This window comes from Mesocricetus auratus, unplaced genomic scaffold, assembly GCF_017639785.1.
Source record: "Mesocricetus auratus isolate SY011 unplaced genomic scaffold, BCM_Maur_2.0 Super-Scaffold_100019, whole genome shotgun sequence".
Lineage (NCBI taxonomy): Eukaryota > Metazoa > Chordata > Mammalia > Rodentia > Cricetidae > Mesocricetus > Mesocricetus auratus.
The window spans coordinates 30,731,211-30,753,221 of record NW_024429200.1 but is presented as its reverse complement, the minus strand read 5'-3'; the positions used below and the strand labels follow the sequence as shown (position 1 = coordinate 30,753,221).

The following is a 22,011-nucleotide window of genomic DNA, read 5'->3' as shown; positions in this document are numbered from 1 at the left end:
TTTTTTTGAAATTAGGAGAGCTTTATCTTTAAAGAGGTGTTACAGGCCTCAAAGCACAGAAACCTGTGTCCTGAAATGGGATCTAAATTGCAGCATGTTGGAGGGATCTGATTCTCAGAGGGCACCCTCTTGCCTCTGTTGATTGTCACTGCTATGTTTGGAGGGTAGCCTGTACTCACCAGGAGAATTCATCCCGTTGTTACCAAGTCTAAAGGTCACATTGAGCCTGGGTCTTGTAGAGTGAAACAGAATCCACAGAGCCTGGGGTGGCCAAGAGCCACACTTGGCGGAAAGAAATGCCAAAGCTCATTAAAAACCATGATTCTAATTTGAAGCTATGCACCCAGGCTCCGGAGGTAAATTTTGACTCAGTTCCCATAGGCTAATATCAAACTATTGTCCTGCAGTATGAATCACTCAGCACCAGGTTCTGATCAAGGGAGAGAGAAGTAACTTGCAAGAGTTCAGGAGAGAAAGGCCTCTATCGTTCTTCCCTGTGGCCCCAGTCTTCCTGGAGTACATGCCAAGCTTAAATGTCTGAGAGGGTTGAGGCAGACAAGAAAAGAACAGAACTTGAGCTTTGAGAGGGAATGGTGGACACAGGGAATGAGTGTGGAAAAATTTGAAACGCAAGTAAAAATGTGCGGGGAGGGGGTACGGAGAATGTATAGGGGAGGGGAGGAGGAAGAGAGGCGGAGAGGGAGAGAGAAAGAGGCGGGGAGATGCATATAGAAGACTAGGCCCCCTTCTTGCTTTGCCCAGCCGGTGCTGAAGAGTCCAGAGAGTCCAAGGTCGCACAGTCCTCTCTGCTTGCCTCGCACGCTGAATGGCTGGCATTCCGCAGCATCCCCGCCTCTGGCCACCGCAGCCACAGGTTTACGGTTCCGGTAGCAGCAGCGCTCCTCCCGAAGCCATCTGGGGCTCCCTACACTCTTCCGCACCCACCGCTACCCTTTGCACCTCCCTGCCTCACTTCTGGCCACTCCCCTGGAGGGTACTCTCCTCCCTGTGACCCCTTCCCCCAAGGGGGCGCTTCTGCCACCAGAGTCGTAGCAGGAGTCATTTCTCTCTAAGGGCCGGGAGGCCCGCAGAGAGCCTGAGAGCGGAATCTATTTACATGGGGTATTAGTCTTTGAGGAACGGTTCACCCACGTGCCAATGTAATTGTCGGTGGCCTGACTGTAGGCAAGACCAGCCGCTTCCAGGAGGAGAAAACCCGCTCAGGGCGGCGCGCTGAAACCGCGCTCTGCGGAGCGTCCCCCGGTGGCCGGGCAGGACCTCGGACAGCGCCCGCTACGCCAGTCCCTTGCGGGCTTTGGGGCTTTCTTGCATTTGCTGGTAATGCTGCAGCTGCCTCCAGTGTTTGCAGCTTCCAAATACTCGCCACCACACCCCTCCTTCTGAAACTGGGACTCATCGCGCCTGTTGTGTGGCTTTTTTTCTTCCGAAAGGCCCGCGTCTTATCGCTCAAGTTCAAGTCCGGAGGACTTGCCCAGTCTCCTCCCCTTAAGTCATTCTCCATCCTCTGGCAACCGCTGAAAGCCGGGAGTCCTGGGCGGCTGGTGTCAGTGCCAGCACAGGCAGTCCGGGTCGGTCGGGTGCAGCAGCCCGGCGCATTCGTCTCTCTCCCTCCCTTTCTCTCTTCCTCTGTCGTCTTCTCTACCTGCCCCTCCTTCTCTTGCCTCTTAAGTTTCCTGCACCGGTAAACCAACTGTGCCAAGCCTAGGCTCCCGCGGACCAATCCGGATCGCGACCCCGGCATTGGGACAACGACTCCGCCAAGGCTGGACCAGGCAGCTGGACCCGTCCTCGCCCGAGCATGGAGACGGAGCTCCGGGGAGGGCACGTCCCGGGCGCTGGAGACGCCAGGCCGTAGTAGCTCCTCCATGGAGCCTGTTCAGAGCGGTCCTTGCTCGCTGCATTTGCCTTCAGACTTGGGCGGTAAGTACTGGTCGCCTCCACGGTTCCTGGCAGGGACACCTTGGGTCAGGGTGATCCTCACCAGGAAAGGGTAGCGAGGTGAAACTCTAGTTGGGCATAGAGCACGCCAGATAGGTGACCCTCAGAGTCCCATGCAGGTTTCCACTGTGGAAGTTAGTAACTGGCTGTACCCCTCGGCTTAAAAAGTAGTTCTAGAGATGTGGTTGTGGCTGTCTATCTCTGTGTTACAGGGGGGCTCAAATGGGTAAACTGAGCATAGCTTTCCTGTATGCAAATTGCATCCTCTTCCCCCACCCCCATTTCACCGGCACCTAATCCGGGTCAGTTCTACCTACCGGTTTCTCTGCCCGCATCCCCCTCACTCAATCTCTTGCTCACTTGCTTTTGCTATCTCTCTCGGCTGCTGTGTACGTGTATGAACTCTGCCAGGGCTGGAGAAGAACCAGCCGCCGCCTTTAGTCCCAGCCTCCCGCCTGTCAAACCCTAGGGCAGGTCTGGCTGCTAGAGACAGTTGGGCTCCTAACCAGCCTGTGAGCGGCTCTCTGTGTGCCTAACCTCCTCTGGTCTCAGCCTTTCGGGCGCTGGCAGCGGAGGCGCGCCGGCAGCTGAGAGCCCCCCCACTACCGCTCAAGCTCGCCCGCCTGCGGACCGCACTCGCTTGTTTCTGAAGCTGGATTGACTCGTTTTTCAAATCTTCGTGCCCCCGTCCCAGCTTTTTGGCTCCATCACTCCACACCGAGACCCCCTTTCCCGGTTTGATCATCAGCCTTGTCCGCGTGGTCATGGGATGTCTAATTTCATTTGTATCTAGGCTGCTGAGAGCGCTCCCTGATCTGTAAAGTGGATGCCAGGTGGATCTATGTTTTTGAAGGAACAAAGACTCAGCCAAGGCACCGCCAAGGAAGTTTGAGAGGAGAGAGGATGCAGGCTGCCTGCTGGTACGTGCTTCTCCTCCTGCAGCCCACCATCTACTTGGTAAGTCCTGAGCGGTCCAGCGGCTTTGAGATTCCACCCTAACCAGGAGGCCAAGCACCTGGGGCGGGGTGGGGAGGCAGTGGGGGGAGGAGAGGCGAGGCCGCCAGTTTTGTGAGAGCCATGCACCCAGAGACAGTGGAAGAACTTTTGGAAGCCTTCTTTGGATTCCTGCGGGAGTTTTCGGGGCTCTCAACCCCATTTCTTGCTTATTCTCCCCATCTCCTGATCATGATTTTTTTTTAAATTAAAAAACAGTGGGTATCGTACCCTACACTTCCAGAAACCAAAGAGGTAGTAGGACTGGATGCCTTGGTTCCGAGGAAGGAGAAAAGTAGTGGAAAATGGAGTGTGAAACTCTTGGCAGTAGCTCTTTGGCCACCTAGTTTAAATGAAAAGGGGTGTAGGGGGGGGTCGAAGATCTGAACAGGAATCTACCCCCACCCCCAGTTTGGATTTGTAGTACGTTAAGGAGTGCAGTTAACTTCCTGTGACTCTGACTTACAGACTTGCCGCTGGTGTAAGTGTATCCACCAGACACACAGTAAACGACCAGAGTTTTAGTCAGAGATACACCTCCAAACATACACCCTCCGTCTCTTTCCAACGCTCTAGTTTCCCTCAAATAACTGAACCTCAGTTTTAATGTGGGGTTTCTTTTTAGGAATAGCAGGTCTTGCCACTAGGGAGAGGATCTCACCATAGGCTCTGCCCGGGTTCCCCCAGAAACAGTTTTCGGAGATTTGGACTCCACAGTCTGAGAACAGGCTCAGAGCGAATCGCTTTGTGGGACTTGGGAGTTAACGGTCACCACAGCGAGCCTAGGAGAGTTTGATTTTTCGGGTCTGATTTCTCAGAGGACTAGGGCCACTTGCATTCTGCCGGTAAAGTTGAGCCTAGTGCGGCGAACCCCACAGTTGATTCCGGGCCGCGGAGTGCACGGAGAAGTCAAGGTGTTCTGTGCAGGGTCGAGGAGCGCAGGCGCTGCAGTAGCAGCAGGAGTTTTCTAACCTCGCTGGATAAATGGACTAGCTGTGGTGTTAGTGTCTTTTATTCCCAAGAGCTTCAGAACACTCAAGCCTGGAAGCAATAGCGTATGATTCCTGCAAATGGCCAGTTTTTCGGCGTTTGCTCTCCTTGGGATCGCAGGACTGAGAGTTCTGTGAATCCGGTACATACATATACGCGCGTGTGTGTAAGTGAATTTACCCTGTTCCGGCTTCCGGCTGCATCTCAAGAACCCTCAATGTTGCTAGTCTTTGCACCTTTCTCGCCCGACTGTAGCAGAAGCGGACGCCAGAGGGCGCTGCGGATCAATGTCCTCGCCCACAGGACACCTTGGGGGTAAACAGGTGAAAGCAGGGGGGCAGCCAATCCAAAAGAAAGGCTTCTCTGCCTGTCGCGGATCCCTGCTTTCCCAGGCAGAATGCAGACCAAATGCAAAAAGAATGTCCTTCCAATTGCCCACCTTCCGTCATTATCGCTCCCATTTGTGTTTAGTAAGCCCACTGACATTGAGGACCCGGAGTCAGAGGGTGGAAAGTTCCTCCGAAGGACACACAGCCTTTTTTTTTTTGATTGGGTGAGGTGGGGGGGTAGTGAAAAGTGAAAGGGGAAAGCCAAGCCGCAGGGGAAGGACACCAATGATTCTCTGGATGTCACAACAAGAGTGCCTGTCCTCTCCACACAGCTTTGGAATGACTTGAACCTCAGGACTGCCCCTATGTCCCTGGCCTGTGCTCACACGTACAAAGCCCGGGCTCTCGGCAATGGTGCAGTTTATTGCTTGGAGCAAGTATTCCGATAGTCTGGAAAATAATCTATCAAAAGCGGAAGTGAAATCAATACGTTGTGTTAAATTTTAAATGTGTGTGTTGGCAGTTAAACCGTTTTCCACTCATTACAACAACAGTGCTGGATTTATTCTAATGCGCAGCGTTCTCAACAACAAGCGCATTAATTCTCCTTTAATTGTAAACTGGGAGCATTTGAAAACCATTCAGTGTGCAAATTATGCTGATTCAATTACCGTTTAGTTACAGACTTCATTACCTGAATGCCTTTTGGCAATACAGAGAAAGGAGACAATTTTTCCAATTTCACTCAAAACAATACGAAATGTGAACAATAAAACAGGGAAGGCGATTTAGGAGTCCATTCTTTTCTCTCCAATCTAAAGTTGTTTTGTGTGTCGGGGATTAGAAACCACACACACCACAAAAACAAAAGACTGGTGGCTGTGACCCAAGACAATATTCCAGAGATTGCAACCCTATAGCTATTTGCCAGGAAAATTCCAGGCTGTTTTCCTGGAGGAGGAAGCTGACTCTTACCATAAAGATGAGTTTCAAAGGATGAATTGGGCAGTGAATGTTAGGGTGGCTTTGGGTAAATGAAGAAGTAGGGAGTCTTGATTAAAACTCTGCAGCAATGGACAGATGAAGACACGATAGTGCCTCTTTTCATTAGTTGCATTAAACACTAGCTATAGCAATGGAACCAAGCATCTGTTTGTGACTGTACCCCAGAACATTTCAATCCTTTTCGAAATCCTGCAACAGATGCACACAGGTTATCTGCAGCAGCATCAAGTTAAACTCCAAGAAGGCGAGGTGGCAAAAACAAAACAAAACAAAAACAAAACCCCATTATTTTATTTTTCCTTGACCAAGCTTCTGTGGATTGCACCACCAGTTAAATGACTAGAGAGCACCTTGTGGTTTGCCTCCCAGATGACATTGCCAGCAAACCTTTCCTTCATGGTTGTGGGATCTCAGCCGCTTTTCTCAAAGAGCAATTCCCACAGTTTGAGCAAGGCTTGTTTCCTGTACAGAAAGAGTTTAGACTACTGCTTATAGAACATGAGTTTACATGTTTCTGAGTTTTGAGATATCTCTGTCTGGCAGATCAGTACTTCATACATCACAATCAGCTCGTGGGTAAAATGCTCTCAAAGCCTGCTTCTTGGCCTAGAGGTCTTTGAATGCCTGTCCTGAGTGGACACTGGTTTTGGTTTTTATTTACTGCGGTTTTATTGAGAGACAAGTCTCTTGTTTCAATACCAGAAGCTCATTTTTTTTTTTGTATTGCAATGGGAAATTGATTAGAGGTGTGTCTGTAGATCTACCTTCTGAAACCCATTGTCTTGAATTCCCAAGTTTCAACACTGGGCAAACTCCTACCAAAAGAGGAGGGCACAGGAAACTATCTTTTAAAAAATAAATGTAAGGAAAATTGCTGTTTACTAAATGTTATGTATTTTGAATTTAAACACCTGGCTAATAGGAGGAAACCTATGGTGCAATTTGTTATTTTTACTGAAGTCCTACAGGTTTTATTGTCTATCAGTTTTGAACTGATCCAGGATATTTTGAATACGAGATAATAAGATAACCAGACTATAACATTTAAGCTGAATCAAAGTGCACACTGGATAAAGTGGACAGATGTGTTTTCTTGTTTTAAAAAGTAGGGAGTAGGGGTTATAAGCTGATTGATTCCCATTGGATTGAGCTGAAGAACACACCAGGGAACAGGGAGAGGTTCTCCCAGTAGAGAATGCGGCACTTTATTTGGGGGTAATTCTCAAATGGTGAAGTGAGTCTGATAGTGTTCTTGAGCATGCATAGAAAAGTTAGTCAGAATTTTAGTCCAGGGTATCTGACAAAGGATGGATGCTTCTACTGCAATCATTTGTACATTCATAGCATTATCCTATGAAGAGCCCCCAGCAGTTTTGCCAGGAATTACAATAGCTAATAAAAATTGGTTGCTTTCTCAGCCAAAATAGGCAAGAATTGGAAAACATTTCCAAACCATGTGACACAATGTTTGAGTTATCTATTTGCACTAATTCAATTTTTTTGTGTGTGTGATGGGACGTGCACATCAGTTGTTTAACTGAGTTTAAAAAGTATTGAATATATCTGTGCCTCTACTTCCAAGCTGTTGGTTTGGTGAATTTAACTAAACATAAAGGTGGCTGTTGGGGTCTATGAAGGCTGAAGTGAAAACAGGGGAGAAAGAGCCCAGATCTGTTCTAGTCTTTAAACTAGGTCTGTGTACTTCGTATCCTTTGGAGAATAAGCTACCTGCTCACTGAAAAGCTCTCATCAATTTGAAATTATTCTATATAAAAGACAACAATAGCGACCCAGTCATGACTAAGAGGTTTTTTTGTTAAAGCTTGTTCTTGGAAGCAGCATGAAAAATTCCTCCTTAGGCCGGATTTCCTCCCTTTTCTGCCCCTGAGCACACTTGCAGACATGGGATCTAGCTCAGATAGTTTGAGTAGCCTACACCTGGATAAAGTGGACAGATGTGTTTTCTTGTTTTAAGATACAGTAAGATAAGCACAGTAAGATATCCTCTCAGTTCCAAGTTGCTCTCCAGGCCTCTGCAGGTCACAGAGAGGCCCTGTGTTTTTTCTCAACAGACTCAATCCTTCTTTGGCCTGGGAAGCAGCTCTTGGAGGGGTGAGAAGCACTTGGGTGGTTCACCCTTTTGTCCCATTTATAGGAGTATTGTGGCCCTGGGCCTTGTAGTGAGAGCTTCCAAGACACTGCCTTCCACATTGGGCACAGGAGGGAGAGGAAACCAGAATTTCACCAACTGTGTCAGCAGTGTGTTCCCAGAAAGCTATTAAATTTGCGGCTCCTTTTGTGGGAGGCTGATTTCTATTCGGCTTTGAATTGTTGACGGCTATTTCCCCCTTAATGAAAATGTTGTCTGGGTGAAAAATATATCCGGTTGAAGGGAAATTGGTTGATTTTTTAAAGATAGGTGCCCAATGTCCTACTTTTCTATCCGAGGGAAGATTTTTCTGCAGACAACAAAAATTGACAGCATTGTCCGGGTAATAACCACCGTCGACAATATTTTCAAAAGGGCATTTGAGTGATGAAAGCATATGGATATTGCTTTTTCAAATAAGCAATTCTCTGTCCTGGGCTCCCTTGGTTTTATAAGGGGTAGGGAATGGAGTTGGGAGCAGCTAGGGAGAAAGGGCCACAAGCTGGCAAAGAGGTGCCTGCTTCAGGTTAGCCCAGTCCTGGAACACTGAAGTGTTTGTCGCCTTTAGGCTGGAGTTTCTGGATCTGAACAGACCTTCAGTGAAGTCCCCCAGCGCGGTGTTGCTGTAAGGAGTCAAAGGGGGGAATCCTAGGAATGAGCAGTAACATGCCTTGCACGCCTCTGCCTCCGCCCTTACAGCAGGACAGCGCAGGCTCTGCAAGTTTGCGGCTTTCAACCGGCAGGCTAGAAAGTGCGCAATCCTTTTTCTTTCCCCTTTAACAGAATGTCTAGCTTTGAATCAGTTCAAGAAAGTTCCCTTGGGACAATTCTGTCGTCTTGAAGCTTCAGCTCTCATTTTAAGACCTAACAGTTGTCACCATTTTAATTAAAGGGAGGCGGGTAAGGCTGCTAGCCGGCGCCGTCGGGTCAGCGGCTTCTGAGCACCGCGGAGTCCTCAGGCGGGTCCTCTGTCGCCTCCCGCCGCCTTCTCCGGGTCACTGTTCATCCAGGCGGCCCGCCTCTAGTTCGCTGGAAGTTGCGGTCTTGATTTATCCGCTAGTCAAGTTCGAGATCAGCTCTTTTTCACGGTGTCAGCACTAACCTCTCCCGGAGCTTGGTAAACACACAGTGCTCATTTTTTTCCTGCTGCAGATTGGCATGTTGACGACTCTGCTTGAAGGAATGTGACAATAAAGTGGGGAACCAAAGCTTGGCAAGCACTTAATCAAGGATAAAAAGGTTCCGCTGTAAGGATGTCACTCAATTTATTGTGAAAGTCGAATGAATTACGTTTAATGAAAGTGCTCCCCAGATGAATATTACCAGCAATTTCCTGAGTTGGCTCTGTCAGCCTGAGATGAGGAAATGCCAACCCAGATCAGAAAAGAGCGCCTGTCTCAATTACTATGCAAGCTTTCCAAGAGCGGCTTTTTATTGAGATGATATGTGTTGGCGGCTTCTTCGTGCCCCCTGCGCGCGCCCAAGAACATGTTTGTTTATTTTTCAACTTTGTGGTCTGCCCTCCCCGTACCGGCTGTTGTTTAAACTTCCGACGAGCTCCCTGTCTCTCTGTTGCCTGCTGCAAACTTAATCACCTACTCTGTAAACAGATTTTTCGAGTTTACTTTATTTACTATGGAGGTGGGGGCTTGCGTGCGTGCGTGCGTGCGTGTGTGTGTGTGTGTGTGTGTGTGTGTGTGTGTGTGTGTGTGTTGGGGGGTATACAGAGAGAATTTTCTTACTGACTGCCCTTTACCGTAGAAAGCTCCCATCCCATCTAGTCTGGAGCTGTGGAGGGTGGAAATCGAGGAGTTGTGGGGAGTTCCGGCATTGAAATTGAGAGCTGAGAGGGGTCCCAGCAGTAGTAAAAAGAGGGCAGCGCGCGCCCCTCAGGCCGAGCTTTAGAAAAGCTTCCCCCGCTCACACTTCCTTTAAATGAATGAGGGTATTTTACTGGCTCAAGCCGGAAATGGGATGGGAGTGAAGTGGGGGTGGGGATTCACAGGCCCAGGCGGAGCACATCGTCTCATCTGCATGAGAATGGAGAACCGGGAGGCTTTTCTTGTACTGTTTCTTTCTTCTACAAAGTGACAAATTGTTGACTGGAAGAGCCCAGTGTTTCCTTAGAAACTGTCAGCCTGGGGCTATGTGGGTCCACCAGGAACCTGCCTCCAGTCCGGCCTCACCCACATTACCCGGGCGCCCTAGTAGAAGTCCAGCAGCTGCCAAAGGCTCGAACCAAGCCAAGCACACTGATGCCGCAGGAAGGAAGGTTCTTTTGTCCCACACCAGGCCCTAAGTCCTAAGCCCTTCCCCCAGGTGATTTGGAAGACCATCTCAGTCATCTTTGTAATAATCAAGAAACTTTCTTCGACGTAGTAGGCTTTATCCCCGACACTCGGCAACTCACTCCTCGACCCAAAGCTGCAGTGTCCCGGCTAGGACGGCTTCCAGCCCAAGTCCACCACATTCACGCAGTTCATTGCCTACTTTTTGCCTCCTGTGATCAGGTGAAATCCCAGCAGATTTTATGAAAGTACGGTTGCAGCTCTCACCTTTGAACCCATGCCATTATATCAAAACACTGCTTCTGGGAAATTTTGGTCCCCTTCACCGACCTTCAGTGCTCCAGGAGATGCAGGCTGGCCAGCGGTGGTTCTCCAGCAAGAAGCTCTGAAGTGGATTTGGAGCACGAATGCGCTGGGGTGCGTATCCCGGGCCTGGAGAGCGACCTTCAGCACCACGGCCAGTGCCTCAAGCCCCGCCCGCCTGGGACTCTGGGGGCATCCTGCAGTCCTCCTTAAAGTCCTGTTAGGATGCTCGCTGTCAGCCTGCGGACCTCCCTAACCACCCCGGGTGATTTTAAAAACCTGCTTTCTCCTGCCAATCATCCAGGAACACCAAGCTCCAGTCTCTGGGGCCCTAATGTGTTTTGTGGTCGGAACCTCTGGTTTACAACCCCCTCCTCGGTCTCCTTCTAGGGCTGGGGAGTCACGTGTTTATCAGTTTATTGGGGCGGGGGCGGGGCACGAGAATCTTGGTTTCTCTCACTTTTCCTGTTTATTAAATCTATCTTTTCCCCAATCAGAAACAGTACCACGTAATGTGCAGCTAAAAGACTTTAGCAATGTGTAAGTCACAAACGAGGAAACTGAGGCACCGAGAGGTAAACCGTCTTTCTTTTCTCAGGAGCTGGGCAGAAGGTGTATCGGCCCCATCACCCCCTCTGGCATGTGACTGGAGCTACCCAAAGGCCCGATTACCTTAGGCGCCTTTAAAATGTTGAGCTCTGGGGAGGGAGAAGGTGGGGGGGAGGGGCTAAAAGAGCCCTAATTATTATGAATTTCTAAAGGATAGTAATTATTCACAGGGAGCAGGACAAACCACTGCCTGGGTAAGGGAATCGATATATTTGCTATCGAAAGTGCCTGGCTTGCCTTTAATGCAGACGAATGGGGATACAGCCTCATTATTTTCCGTGGTTAGGTTCGGCGGTGTGGGGCCTGATGCAGCATGGTATCTATCATCATTAGAGTTTCTTTTTATTTAACAAACAACAACAATCCGAGTTAACCTCCCCTTAAAAAAAGCAACAACAATAACAAAAGCCCTTCGCATTCTCACACAAACAGCCCCCCTCCACATTCCTATATTCCCCCGGGGCTTGTTGGTACACAATAGGGGTGACACTGCAGTCACTTAAAGTGCTCGCAGCGCGCAGTCTTCACAGGGCTGACATGATCCAGAAATAAACTAGATAGTACCAGGCGCTGGCGCTAGGGGTTGTCTGTGTCAAAGGCTAAGGTTGGCTTGAAAGTAGGCTGATTCTCTTGCCTTAGCAAACACCCCACTCCTCACATCCCAGTTGTATTAAAGAGGCAGATATCTAGTCAAGTAGTGCTCCCTCAACCCCTCAGGAACAGAAAGATGGGTTCCAGAGAAGGAAAGAAGAAAGAAAGAAAGGAAGGAAGGAAGGAAGGAAGGAAGAAAGAAAGAAAGAAAGAAAGAAAGGAAGGAAGAAAGGAAGGAAGAAAGAAAGGAGGATTTTGGCGCAGTGTCTCCAGGGTATTCTCCAATGTTGTGGGGGAGGCAATCCCCACCTACTTTCTTCTCTGTGAAATTCTAGCTTTTTGACTGTAGGCCGGTCTTCCACAATCTTCCAAGCCCTAACTAGGAAAGAGCCCTACCACTGAGGTTACTGAACCATCCAGGGTCCTGCCTCCTGCATTCAAGTGTTTCTCAGTTTCTCCTCCCTTCTCCAGCCTACTTCCCTGGCAGGGTCCTCACTCTCAGAGGTTTCCTGATGATCCCAGTGAGTGACTTCCAGGGTGAAACTTTTATTGGCATGCAGCCGTTTCCTTAAATGTTTTTAGTTCCTATGGTTAACTGAGGCATGCATGTTGGCTTGTGGGTTCTGGCCTTCATATGGCAGGTCCCTCTTATTACAGATTGATGATTGTGCAGAAAACATTTCCTTTGTTAAACTATTATAATCATAACAACAACAAAACAAAACAAAAACTGTGGACTTACAGGCATTAAGCTAAAAGTATCTGTCCAATCCATTCCACTTTCTTTCCTTTGGGCCATAGCCAACCATTCATGGTGTAGGCGGTTACTCGAGTGCCTTTATTTCCTTGTTCATAGAGACAGCCAGCCAACACAACACCAGGACTATATGATCTACTGACATCATTTCTTTCACCATCTTCATTTTTAGAGGCTTTATAATTAAACTCTGTGAGATATATGGAGCATACATCCAGTGGAGAGCCTTTATGTTTGTATTTATGTAGCACACTGAGAAGAGAAATTAAAGAAGTGCTTATATTGAAGTAATAAGCCTGCCTTGATATTAGCAGAAACGCCCCTTTAATTCACTTTTATTCAGGACTAGAGAACAGTCTCTGTGAGACCAGACCCCGTAGCCATGCCTCTTTACAGAGAGACTCCCACCAACATGGAAAAGATATTTACTAGCTTGTACTAACTCACAGGAACAAAAGGCCAGGTTTCTACTTATTAGCAACACGCACTGTAAAGAAGTGTCCTCTGATGCAGGAAGCCGAACAGACAGAGCAAGTCGCCTCAGGGCCCTGCCCAGCCTTCTCCTGCCTCTCCACACCTCTACTCCATCACAAGGCACAGACTCACACATACTCTGGGAGACAGCCCGATGACCCACAGTGCAAACAAGCCGAGTTTTGATTAAAATTGACAATCACAGACTAAAGACAAAAGCTAAGAGGAATTGTCTTGGTCTTGAAGATCTCTTTTACAAAGTGAATATATGCATGTACACAGAACACTCCATTTTTTTTTCTGTGTCTGCTTCTTTGAAAGAGTTTACGTAAAACTATTGTGGGGAAGTCTTTCCTCTCATAAGTTCTTGTTTTTACATTTTCAGCTTGGGGTTTCCAGCATGTTTTCCTTAGTACCTATCACTATTTGCATGTATAGCATGAAAATAATGTTTAGTTGAGAGAAATCACTGGTATGATACCTGGAAAGTCAGTCACATATATAATCCCTCTCCTTATAACCTTGTAGCTGGAATTATTAGAGACCAACAGGTATATAAAACAGCTTATATAAAATTAATGGACTGCTTTACATTCACAACCTCCTACTTGTGAAGCCCTTGTAAAATATTGCACCTGTTTAAAAGAGGGAAGATTATAAAGTCAGGTTTGCTGTGCAATCGATAGTTGTAAATGGTTCAGTGAAATATCTGATTGTTTTGAGTGAGTTTGACAATGTGATGGAAGTTTTATTGTCCGTTTTTGTGCATTGATGTGCTAATCATAAGGCTGTCCCTTCTTTTATGTACTTGAATCATTTTGAAACTGAATGTTAAGATTTCAAGGTAACATCTAAGGACACAATAAAATAAACTTAGGAGAGAGCGATCTAGTGTCTTACCCGATTAGAAAGAAATCTACAGGTTACTGGGGGTGGCGGTGTCACAGATGGGGAAAAACTGTCTCATAGCATTTCATTATCTTGTTTAGAATTATTAATAGCATATTTATGGAAGTTGTGCCCTGTTGATTTTATGTGTGTTTTTCAATAAGAAAATGGAAGGAAGTTTTTATAATCAGCAGCAAACTTTATAAAATGACTTTCTAAATGCAGGTAAGTTATTCTTTAAGGGAATCTCTTGTCATGTGGGCAATATTTAGGAAAATTTCAGATCCTCATTCTTTTCTTCCTTAAAGTGAATACAAAACTACATTTTCTGAAATATTCCATGATTTGCTTAGTAGACATTTATGAAATGTCATAGGCTCCCACTGTGAGCTTCTTTTGTTCCTTGCTTCACATTTCCTTATGAGAAAGGAATAACTGAGAATTATGTATGGCAACAGTTTCAAATCCTGTTTCCTTGTTACACCCCCAGGTTAGCTAGATTCATTTTTGCCTCCCTGGCAGAACTGTTCACTGCGCCACTTCCTCCAAGTTAATAACAAAGTGCCCTGACTTAACCAACAGGTGGGCTGATTGCTGATACTGCCCAGGATTCAACAGGAAGCCCTGAAATATATGAACCAAACTCTATGAAGCCTATTATAGTTTCTGTTTAAAACATTTCAGTGAAAATGTCACTATTAATCCAAATTTAATTTTCAAGCCTATTGGCATGATATTGTAATTTGTTGTTGGGCAGCTGGGTTTATGACAGGGTGCAACATGCTCTCTGCAATTGAAAATGTGAAATACTCTTAGTCAGATCATCAATTTGTGGATAATTTCTTGTACCACAGCACAACCATTTATTGTTTTTCAGAGTTAAATGCAGACAAAAATGCAAACTACTGTGTATAAAAGGAAGTTATTCATGCGTTGTACTGGCTACTATTTCTTTGGCCTTGATGTGAGATGTAATTGCTATTGATGTGGAGAATTTGCAGAACATGGCACAGTTTTTGCCTCTTTCACAGGAAATATTTAGTTGAATGATGAACATCTCATGTTAGATTTTTAACCTTATTTCTTTTAGCTTTAACAAGGCAGAATTAAGAACAGCTACATGAAAACAGGCTAGCACAGTTTCTTGCCATTTTCAAAGTAATGCAGGGCTGGTGTTAGCATCCAATGAGTGGAACTCTTACGTTTGGATTTGGACCTCCTTAAAAATTGTTCTATAGAGAGGAACACAAAAAGAAAATGTAAAGAGAAAACAGGAAAAGGAAACAATTTGGCCTTAGATGTTTAATTCTGCCTTGCATTCTTGACTGAAATTCTTCACAATTAAAATCGCTCTGCATACTGTATGTGAGGCCAGAGGTATTCATGCAGCCCGAGAGGTCTATCCATCCATGTGGGTCTTCAAAGATGAATCCATATCTCTAAAGATGACTGCTATCCCCCCAAAGACACCACACAGTTTCCATTTGGTGAATAACATGATGACTGCTGAGCAGTTATTAACAAGGAGTTCATGGTGGAAATGGACTCATGAGGAGGAGAAAGAGAGTAGCTTTCTCCTTTCCAATGAAGGATTGTCCACAAGAGGGAGAAAATAGCCCCATATTTGGTCATCCCAAGACCTGGGCTTTAGTTCTTTTCTTGCAATTTTTAAAGGATTCGACATTCTGAAAGACTTTTTTTTTGAGAGGGAGATAATGGTAAGTGTATTTTTCTTAAATTCTATAACTTTGGGCAAATTTCACGTTCAGACCCTCCCTCAGTTTCTTTCTTTGAAATACATAGGAATAACTCTTCCTGTTCAATAGAGTTATTGTTGAGGATTCACTGAGTTAAGGTGACAAAGAGCTTAGAAAGATGGGTAGGATGCGGCAATGTTGATGAATTAATAAAGAAAAATATTGTTACCTTTTACAAAGAAAGGGTTCTGGGCTAGCTTTCCAGGTATTCCCTGCAGAGTTCTTGGAGGGACAACACACAAGGAATAATTGATGGCTACCTTATTCTTTGCTTAGCTTTTCTAGCAGCTGATTTCTGTACAGTCACTCATTGCTTCCCAGAGATTCATATTTATTTAATGTGAATGGTCGGCATTGTCAGTAAAACTGGAGAGAGAAAGTCTATTTTGTGTCTACTAGTCGGATGTTTGTGGAAATGGAACAGATTTCAGGTAGGATCAGTGAATGGATTAAACCCAGAGAAGAATATTCTACCATGTTTAATGTCAGGTGGCAAATACTTAGAATGGGTACTCAGATGTAGTTTGGAGCCAGTTAACTTGTGAGCAGTGTTTAATTACAGCTTAGTTTTTAGCAGTTGAAATTATTTTAAAATTTGTGCACAGTGCAATAAAAACTGAAAGGTTACTGAGGTTTTTCCTTTTTAAAATTTAAATTAGAAACAAGCTTGCTCCATATGTCAATCCTAGCTCCCTGTCCCTCCCCTCTTCCCCCTCCCCCAACCCCTCCCAACCTCTCACTCAATCCCCACTCCAGTCTCCAAGAAGTGTGAGGCCCTTCGGGGGATCTCCAATGTCTATCATATCATCCAGGGCAGGGTCTAGGCCCTTCCCCATGTATCCAGGCTGAGAGAGCATCCCTCCATGTGGTATGGTCTCCTAAAGTTCATTTGTATGCCAGGGATAAATATTCATCTACCAGAGGCCCCAAAGATTGCCAAGGCCTCCTCACCTACACACACATTCAGGGGGTCTGGATGAGTCCCATGCTGGCCTCTCAGCCACCAGTCTGGGGTCCATGAGCTCCCCCTTGTTCAGGTCAGCTGTTTCTGTGGGTTTCACCCGCCAGGTCTTGACCCCTTTGGTCATCACTCCTCCCTCTCTGCAACTAGTTTCCAGGAGTTCAGTCCAGTGTTTTGCTGTGGGTGTCTGCCTCTGCTTCCATTAGCCACCGAATGAAGGCTCTAGGATGGCATACGAAGTAGTTGTCAATCTCATTATCAGGGAAGGGCATTTATGGTAGCCTCTCCATTATTGCTTAGATTTCCAGTTGGTGTCATCCTTGTAGATCTGTGGAAATCTCTCTAGTGCCAGATCTCTCCTCAAAACCTATAATGACTCCCTCTATTATGGTATCTCTCATCCTGCTCTCCTCTATTTTCCCCCTACTCAACTTTCCTGCTCCCTCATGTCCTCCTCTCCCTTCCTCTTCTCCCCTTCACTTTCCCCCAGCTCCCTCTCCCCTCCTTTCATGCTCCAGTCCACTCAGGAGATCCTGTCCCCTTCTCTGGGGTACCATCCATATCTCTCTTAGGGTCCTCCCTGTTTCCCAGACTCTCTGGCGGTGGGATTGTAGGCTGGCACTTCCCTGCTTCATGTCTAAAAATCCATATATGAGTGAGTACATACCATGTTTGTCTTCTTGTGACTAGGTTACCTCACTCAAGATGGTTTTTTCTAGTGTCATCCATTTGAGTTTTAAGACCTAAAGATCTTTGGCCCAGTGGAGTTTCACCTTTGAAATTCATTTTAGGTGAACACCTGGTAATGGCATTTCATGGACTCCCTGAAAATTCTGCTCTAGCTAGTTCGATAGAATGACAGACTCGCTGTCCTTATAATATGCTGCTCAAAACTTCTATTAGCTCCCAGTTACATCATTTTAAGTTAATTTAAATATCAACACTTACTCTGTGTCTTAGATTTACCAGAAAGTGGAACAGATACAGAAATAATCCCCAAAGATAAAATGATCCCCTTTCTGTGTCACCAGGCCCTTGTAAAGTACTTTACATGGGTAAAGTAATAAGTTAGATCGGGGCATAAGGCACTGTATCACCATCATCTGTGGTGGAGTTTAAAATGATCTACAACCTCTGTGTCTCTCTTAACAAATTACACACACACTTCTTTGTGCTGCTTTCTGTGCCTGGGCAGGTAGAAGTGTAGAAGTGTGTGTGAGTGTGTGTGACTGTGAATGTGTGTGTGTGTGTGTGTGTGTGCTTTACCATTGATCTACAATTTACTTCTCTTAACAATGCTATGAGCTAATGTTATTTAGGCACTATTTCTATCATTAATATTGCCAAGTTATTAAACCCGTCGTGGTGATCTTCACAGTTTCTCATTTTACAGATGAGGAAATAAGTGAGATATAGAAGGTATAATGAATTGGTGAAAGACAACAAGATTTTGTCTCAAGTGGTTTTATATTTGAGTCAAGGTTTTTAGCTGCCATGTTATAGTATGTTCGCTTCATTGTTGATCCTTATGTAACCATGTGTATTTATGTATACACTTAGAGTTATGGGCCTAGAATAAGAGTCTCATTCAAATTACAACAAAAGAAAACATTATATTTGGTCCTCCTGTGGGAAGTCCTTTCCTGAGTAACTGGGGCATGTATAAAATTTCTTGTGCTACTCACGTAGTTCAGAAGGTTTTTTTTTTTAGATATGGGCATGTCTCATTAACTGGGGATAAAAGTCTATCAACCTAAATTTGGTATTGATAATTGTTGATTCTAGATTCTGAAGATGGCACATAAGGTTTCAGCTTTTTGGGGAAGTCTGACCAGTATGAAAAATGATGACTGGGTCTCTGGGCAAAGTAATAAGTTAGATCGGGGCATAAGGCACTGTGTCACCATCATCTGTGGAGGAGCTTAAAATGATCTACAACCTCTGTGTCTCTCTTAACAAATTACACACACACTTCTTTGTGCTGCTTTCTGTGCCTGGGCAGGTAGAAGTGTAGAAGTGTGTGTGAGTGTGTGTGTGTGTGTGTGTGTGTGTGTGTGCTATGGAAGGAGAGGAGAGCTGTCTGTGAGTGGTGACCATATGTCTGAGGCAGAACCTCCAGATTTCCTGGGATGTTTATTTTCAAGGTTTCTTTTTCTGGTAACAGACTTATCACACAGAGAGAGATGGAAGTCCGTAGCTTTCCAGTGGAATCTTTACACACAGACACAGACCAAGCAATTTGAAACAACTGTGCATGCTTAGCCTTTAAAACATATGATAGTAGAGAAGAGTCCCAGGTGGTTTAGTTCTGTATTTCTGTTTTAAATGAAAAAATCAAAATGCCCATGGAATATTTTACAGAATTTCTCAAGTTTAAATAGAATCTAGAACTCTTTCTGTTTACTCAGAACAAAAGTAGGTTCAAGATTCTCCTGGCCAGTGTGGAAATTCTCTGGAGACGATGGGAAAGAGTCTGTTTCATTTCAGTCCTGTGCTACTTTTGACCTTGGGAGAGCTTAGTTGTGCCTTGGGGCAAAAAATTAAATGTTCCATTTTGCAGCAGTATCATCTTTCACCTTTATGTGGATTTAAAAATGTAAATAAAATTGCTTTCTGTAAGTGGTACACATGAAGGTCATGCTCATATTCTCTGCAAGAATTCAAAATGCCATTTGAGCCATCACTGGCTCAATGGATACTAATATGTTCTATTAGTTTCTAGTCATCTACTTTTTAAGCATTTTATGGCCCCATATTTTTATGCCTAGTTCCTAGTTTGTGAAATAAGAAATCAGAAATAAACCTTTTAGCACTTCATTCTAGGCTTATTTATAGAATGTGTGCTTTCAACTCTGAACTTTTAAAAATGCCAAACCTTCCCAGAATACATTTCCTCAGTCATTAAAATGGCCTGAGTGGCAATCTGCAAAGAGAGGAGAATATGCTCCTAAAAGAGTTGGGGGCTCATTCCTTTTCCAATTGCCATCAGTGTTTTTCTTTTCTTTTTTTCCTGCATATTGTTCTCCAGAAGATAAGGTTTAGGATCCTTAACAGCAGCCAATGGACTCGGAACATAAATCAAGGGCTGCTTTCTTTGAGAGAAGGGATTTGAATTCTTCTCATTGCAATTTGGATAATAAGACCCTGATACATCCTTGTATTTAATTGTCATGATTTTGATTGTTAATGACATTTGATTGCTTCTTCTGGAGGCACCTGTCAGCCATTTCTGAAGCACAGATGGCTTTATCAGCATCAGGAGGAATTTCTTTTCCCCACTGACCTTGAGCTAAACTGCCAGTTTGGGGAGGATGGGTGAGACCAATGTGGTCTCAAGTTTTCTGTCTGTCTTTTGAGAGATGATTTTGATTATTGAGCAGTGATTTGAGATCACTCTTCTTCAAAAGTTTCTAGGCTATTATTCTTTTACTGTTAAGAGCACTGATTCTCTCTGAGTAGATTTATGATGATTCTTTATTGACCCAAACCATGTGACGCAGTGAGAGTTTGTTTTGTTTACGTGTGATAGTTCTCCTTCATGCCTTTTGCATAAGTCAGATATCTCCTGATAGTTTTGAAATGTCCTGGTTTGGATGATAAAGCATATGAACTTATACATAATGCAACATTCAAATGAGTAACAGACAGGATGATTATGAGTCTTTATGAAATATTTTTGTCAATGGGAGGATGTTCTGCTGGTAAGATGAGTATATACATTCACATTCATCCTTTCCTATCCTTTCAGGGTCATAAGGAATTTGCTCAGAGTCTACCACTATGGCACTGCTCAAGGAAAACAGTTTACACTCCTTTCTTTAAAAATCTTGTGAAATTTTAAAGGAAAATCACTTAGTACAGTTAATCATGGGAAAAGCCATGAGAAGACTGACTGATTAGCCGCTGACTGACGTTGGAGGATGTAACAGTTTAGGGGAGTGAATGTAGGACTTAGAAAATGACCTTTGTCAGTACTTCTAGAGGAAAGAGATATACAGAAAAAAGCTTACTCTAATCAGGATAGTTTTGATAATAGTAATGACTTTCCCTTTATGAAGAATCTCTGAAACACTAGAACATTTTGTTTTTAATATGGTGGCTCAAAAGAGTATTTAGAAATGAAGTGTGTGTGTGTGTGTGTGTGTGTGTGTGTGTGTGTGTGTTCATCCTGGGTGGGTTTTTTCACAGCTAGATACAAGCTACAGTTATCTCAAGAGGAACCTCAGCTGAGAGAATGCCTCCATCAGACTGCCTGTAGGCAAGTGTGTGGTATATTTTCTTGATGTCTGATGTGGGTGGTCTTGGCTCACGGGGGCAGGACCACCCATAGGCAATCAGTACTGGATTTTATAAGAAAAGTAGGGAGCAGAAGTGTGGAGAGGAAGCCAGTAAACAGTGATCTTTTATGGCCTCTACTTCAGCTCCTCCCTCCAGGTTCCTGCATTAAGTTTCTGCCTGACATCCCCTCATGGTGGACTACAACTGTAAGCTGAAATAAACTCTTTCCTCCTTGAGTTATTTTTGGTTATGGTGTTTATCACAGCAACAGAAACTCTGACTAATTATATATATGTGTGTGTAAGGGCATATGTATGCCTGCATATTTAGAAAAATTCAAAAAATCAAAAACAAAAACCAAACTTCAAATTATCCATGGAAGAAGTCAAAGTAGAGTTGATGGCTCATTTTCCTGCATATTGTCCTCCTGCCCATAGAATGCTGAGTGTAATCATCATGGCTTGCTTCTCCAAATTCTGGCTTTCTTGGCTGACAAGCCCATACAACTTTTTGTTATAGTCTTTTTGTAAATATGTTGTTACTGCTGAAACTTCAGGTAAACAGCTACACCTGTATTCCTATTGAATATTCCTCCTCTTCTCATTTTTATCAATATTTATTATATTCTTCAAGGACATATTATTTCTTCAATATCATAGTTTATTCTTTCAATTTTTCAAGACAAGGTTTTTCTGTGTACCCTTGGCTGTCCTGGAACTTGCTCTGTAGACCAGGTTCGCCTCAAACTCATAGAGACCTGCCCGTCTCTTCCTCCCAAGTGCTGGGATTAAAGCGTGCGCCATCATGCCCAATTTATCATTTTATTTTTTGAGACAGAGTCTTGCTATGTAGCACTGGCCAACCTGGAAACTCACTGTGTAGCCTCTAGCCTGTGTCCTCTGCCTAAGTCTCTGGGACACTGGAATTACAGGTGTGTGCCATTTCTAGTCTTTCCAGCATATTAACATGTTCCTCTTTAGGGCTTGTGTAGTGTGTGAGTCTGTAGTGCTGACTTCATGAGATATTTGTTCACACTTTGGCTCAGAGTTTTTTCATGGTAAGAAATTCAAGCAATTAGTTTCCAAAGCAGAGACAACAGCCCTGTGATGATAGCAGGGAAAGAATAAACATTTCCATGTTTGTATCCAGTGACTTAACCTGCTATTCTAATATGTATGCATCATGTAGCCATATTGTGGTTGTTCCAAATTTTTTTCTGACAACTGTAAAACATTCAAGAGATTTGGGGCCAGGAAACCTTGTGTATGGGGATTGACACTAGAATGACTTCATAGATTGTTTTGATTTTCAAATGCAATTTCAAAAAAGAACTGGCTCCTCCTTACTTGGTAGAAAGCACCAAGGAAGATTGTTTTTGTGAAGTTCAGAAAATAAGTGTACTTCCCACTCTGCATGATTTGCAGTTGCTGTGAGGAGCATTACATATCGGTGCTACCAAACTCCAAAACAAATAACTCCTCTGCTATATTACATGCAGATTGTGTTTTTTTTGTTTTTTTGAGACAGGGTTTCTCTGTATTATTTTGGAGGCTGTCCTGGAACTAGCTCTGTAGACCAGACTGGCCTTGAACTCACAGAGATCCGCCTGCCTCTGCCTCCCAAGTGCTGGGATTAAAAGCATGCGCCATCAACGCCCGGCCTGCAGATTATGTTTTTAAA

The 22,011-nt window shown here is 44.7% G+C and overlaps 1 protein-coding gene across 2 annotated transcripts in view; it reads left to right on the top strand.

Moving 5' to 3' along the window:
• Positions 1-809: 809 nt before the first annotated feature.
• The window catches only part of Nxph1 (neurexophilin 1), a 300,317-nt gene continuing 279,115 nt past the window's right edge, over positions 810-22,011 (top strand). The window contains exons 1-2 of one of the 2 annotated variants that reach the window (XM_040728539.1): positions 810-1,941; positions 2,753-2,916. In XM_040728539.1, the coding sequence (XP_040584473.1) occupies positions 2,863-2,916 (54 nt within the window). In that variant the 5' untranslated portion in view covers positions 810-1,941; positions 2,753-2,862. Of the gene's footprint in view, positions 1,942-2,338; positions 2,917-22,011 lie in introns of those variants that run through there. The other variant, XM_040728540.1, reaches the window with a different exon arrangement.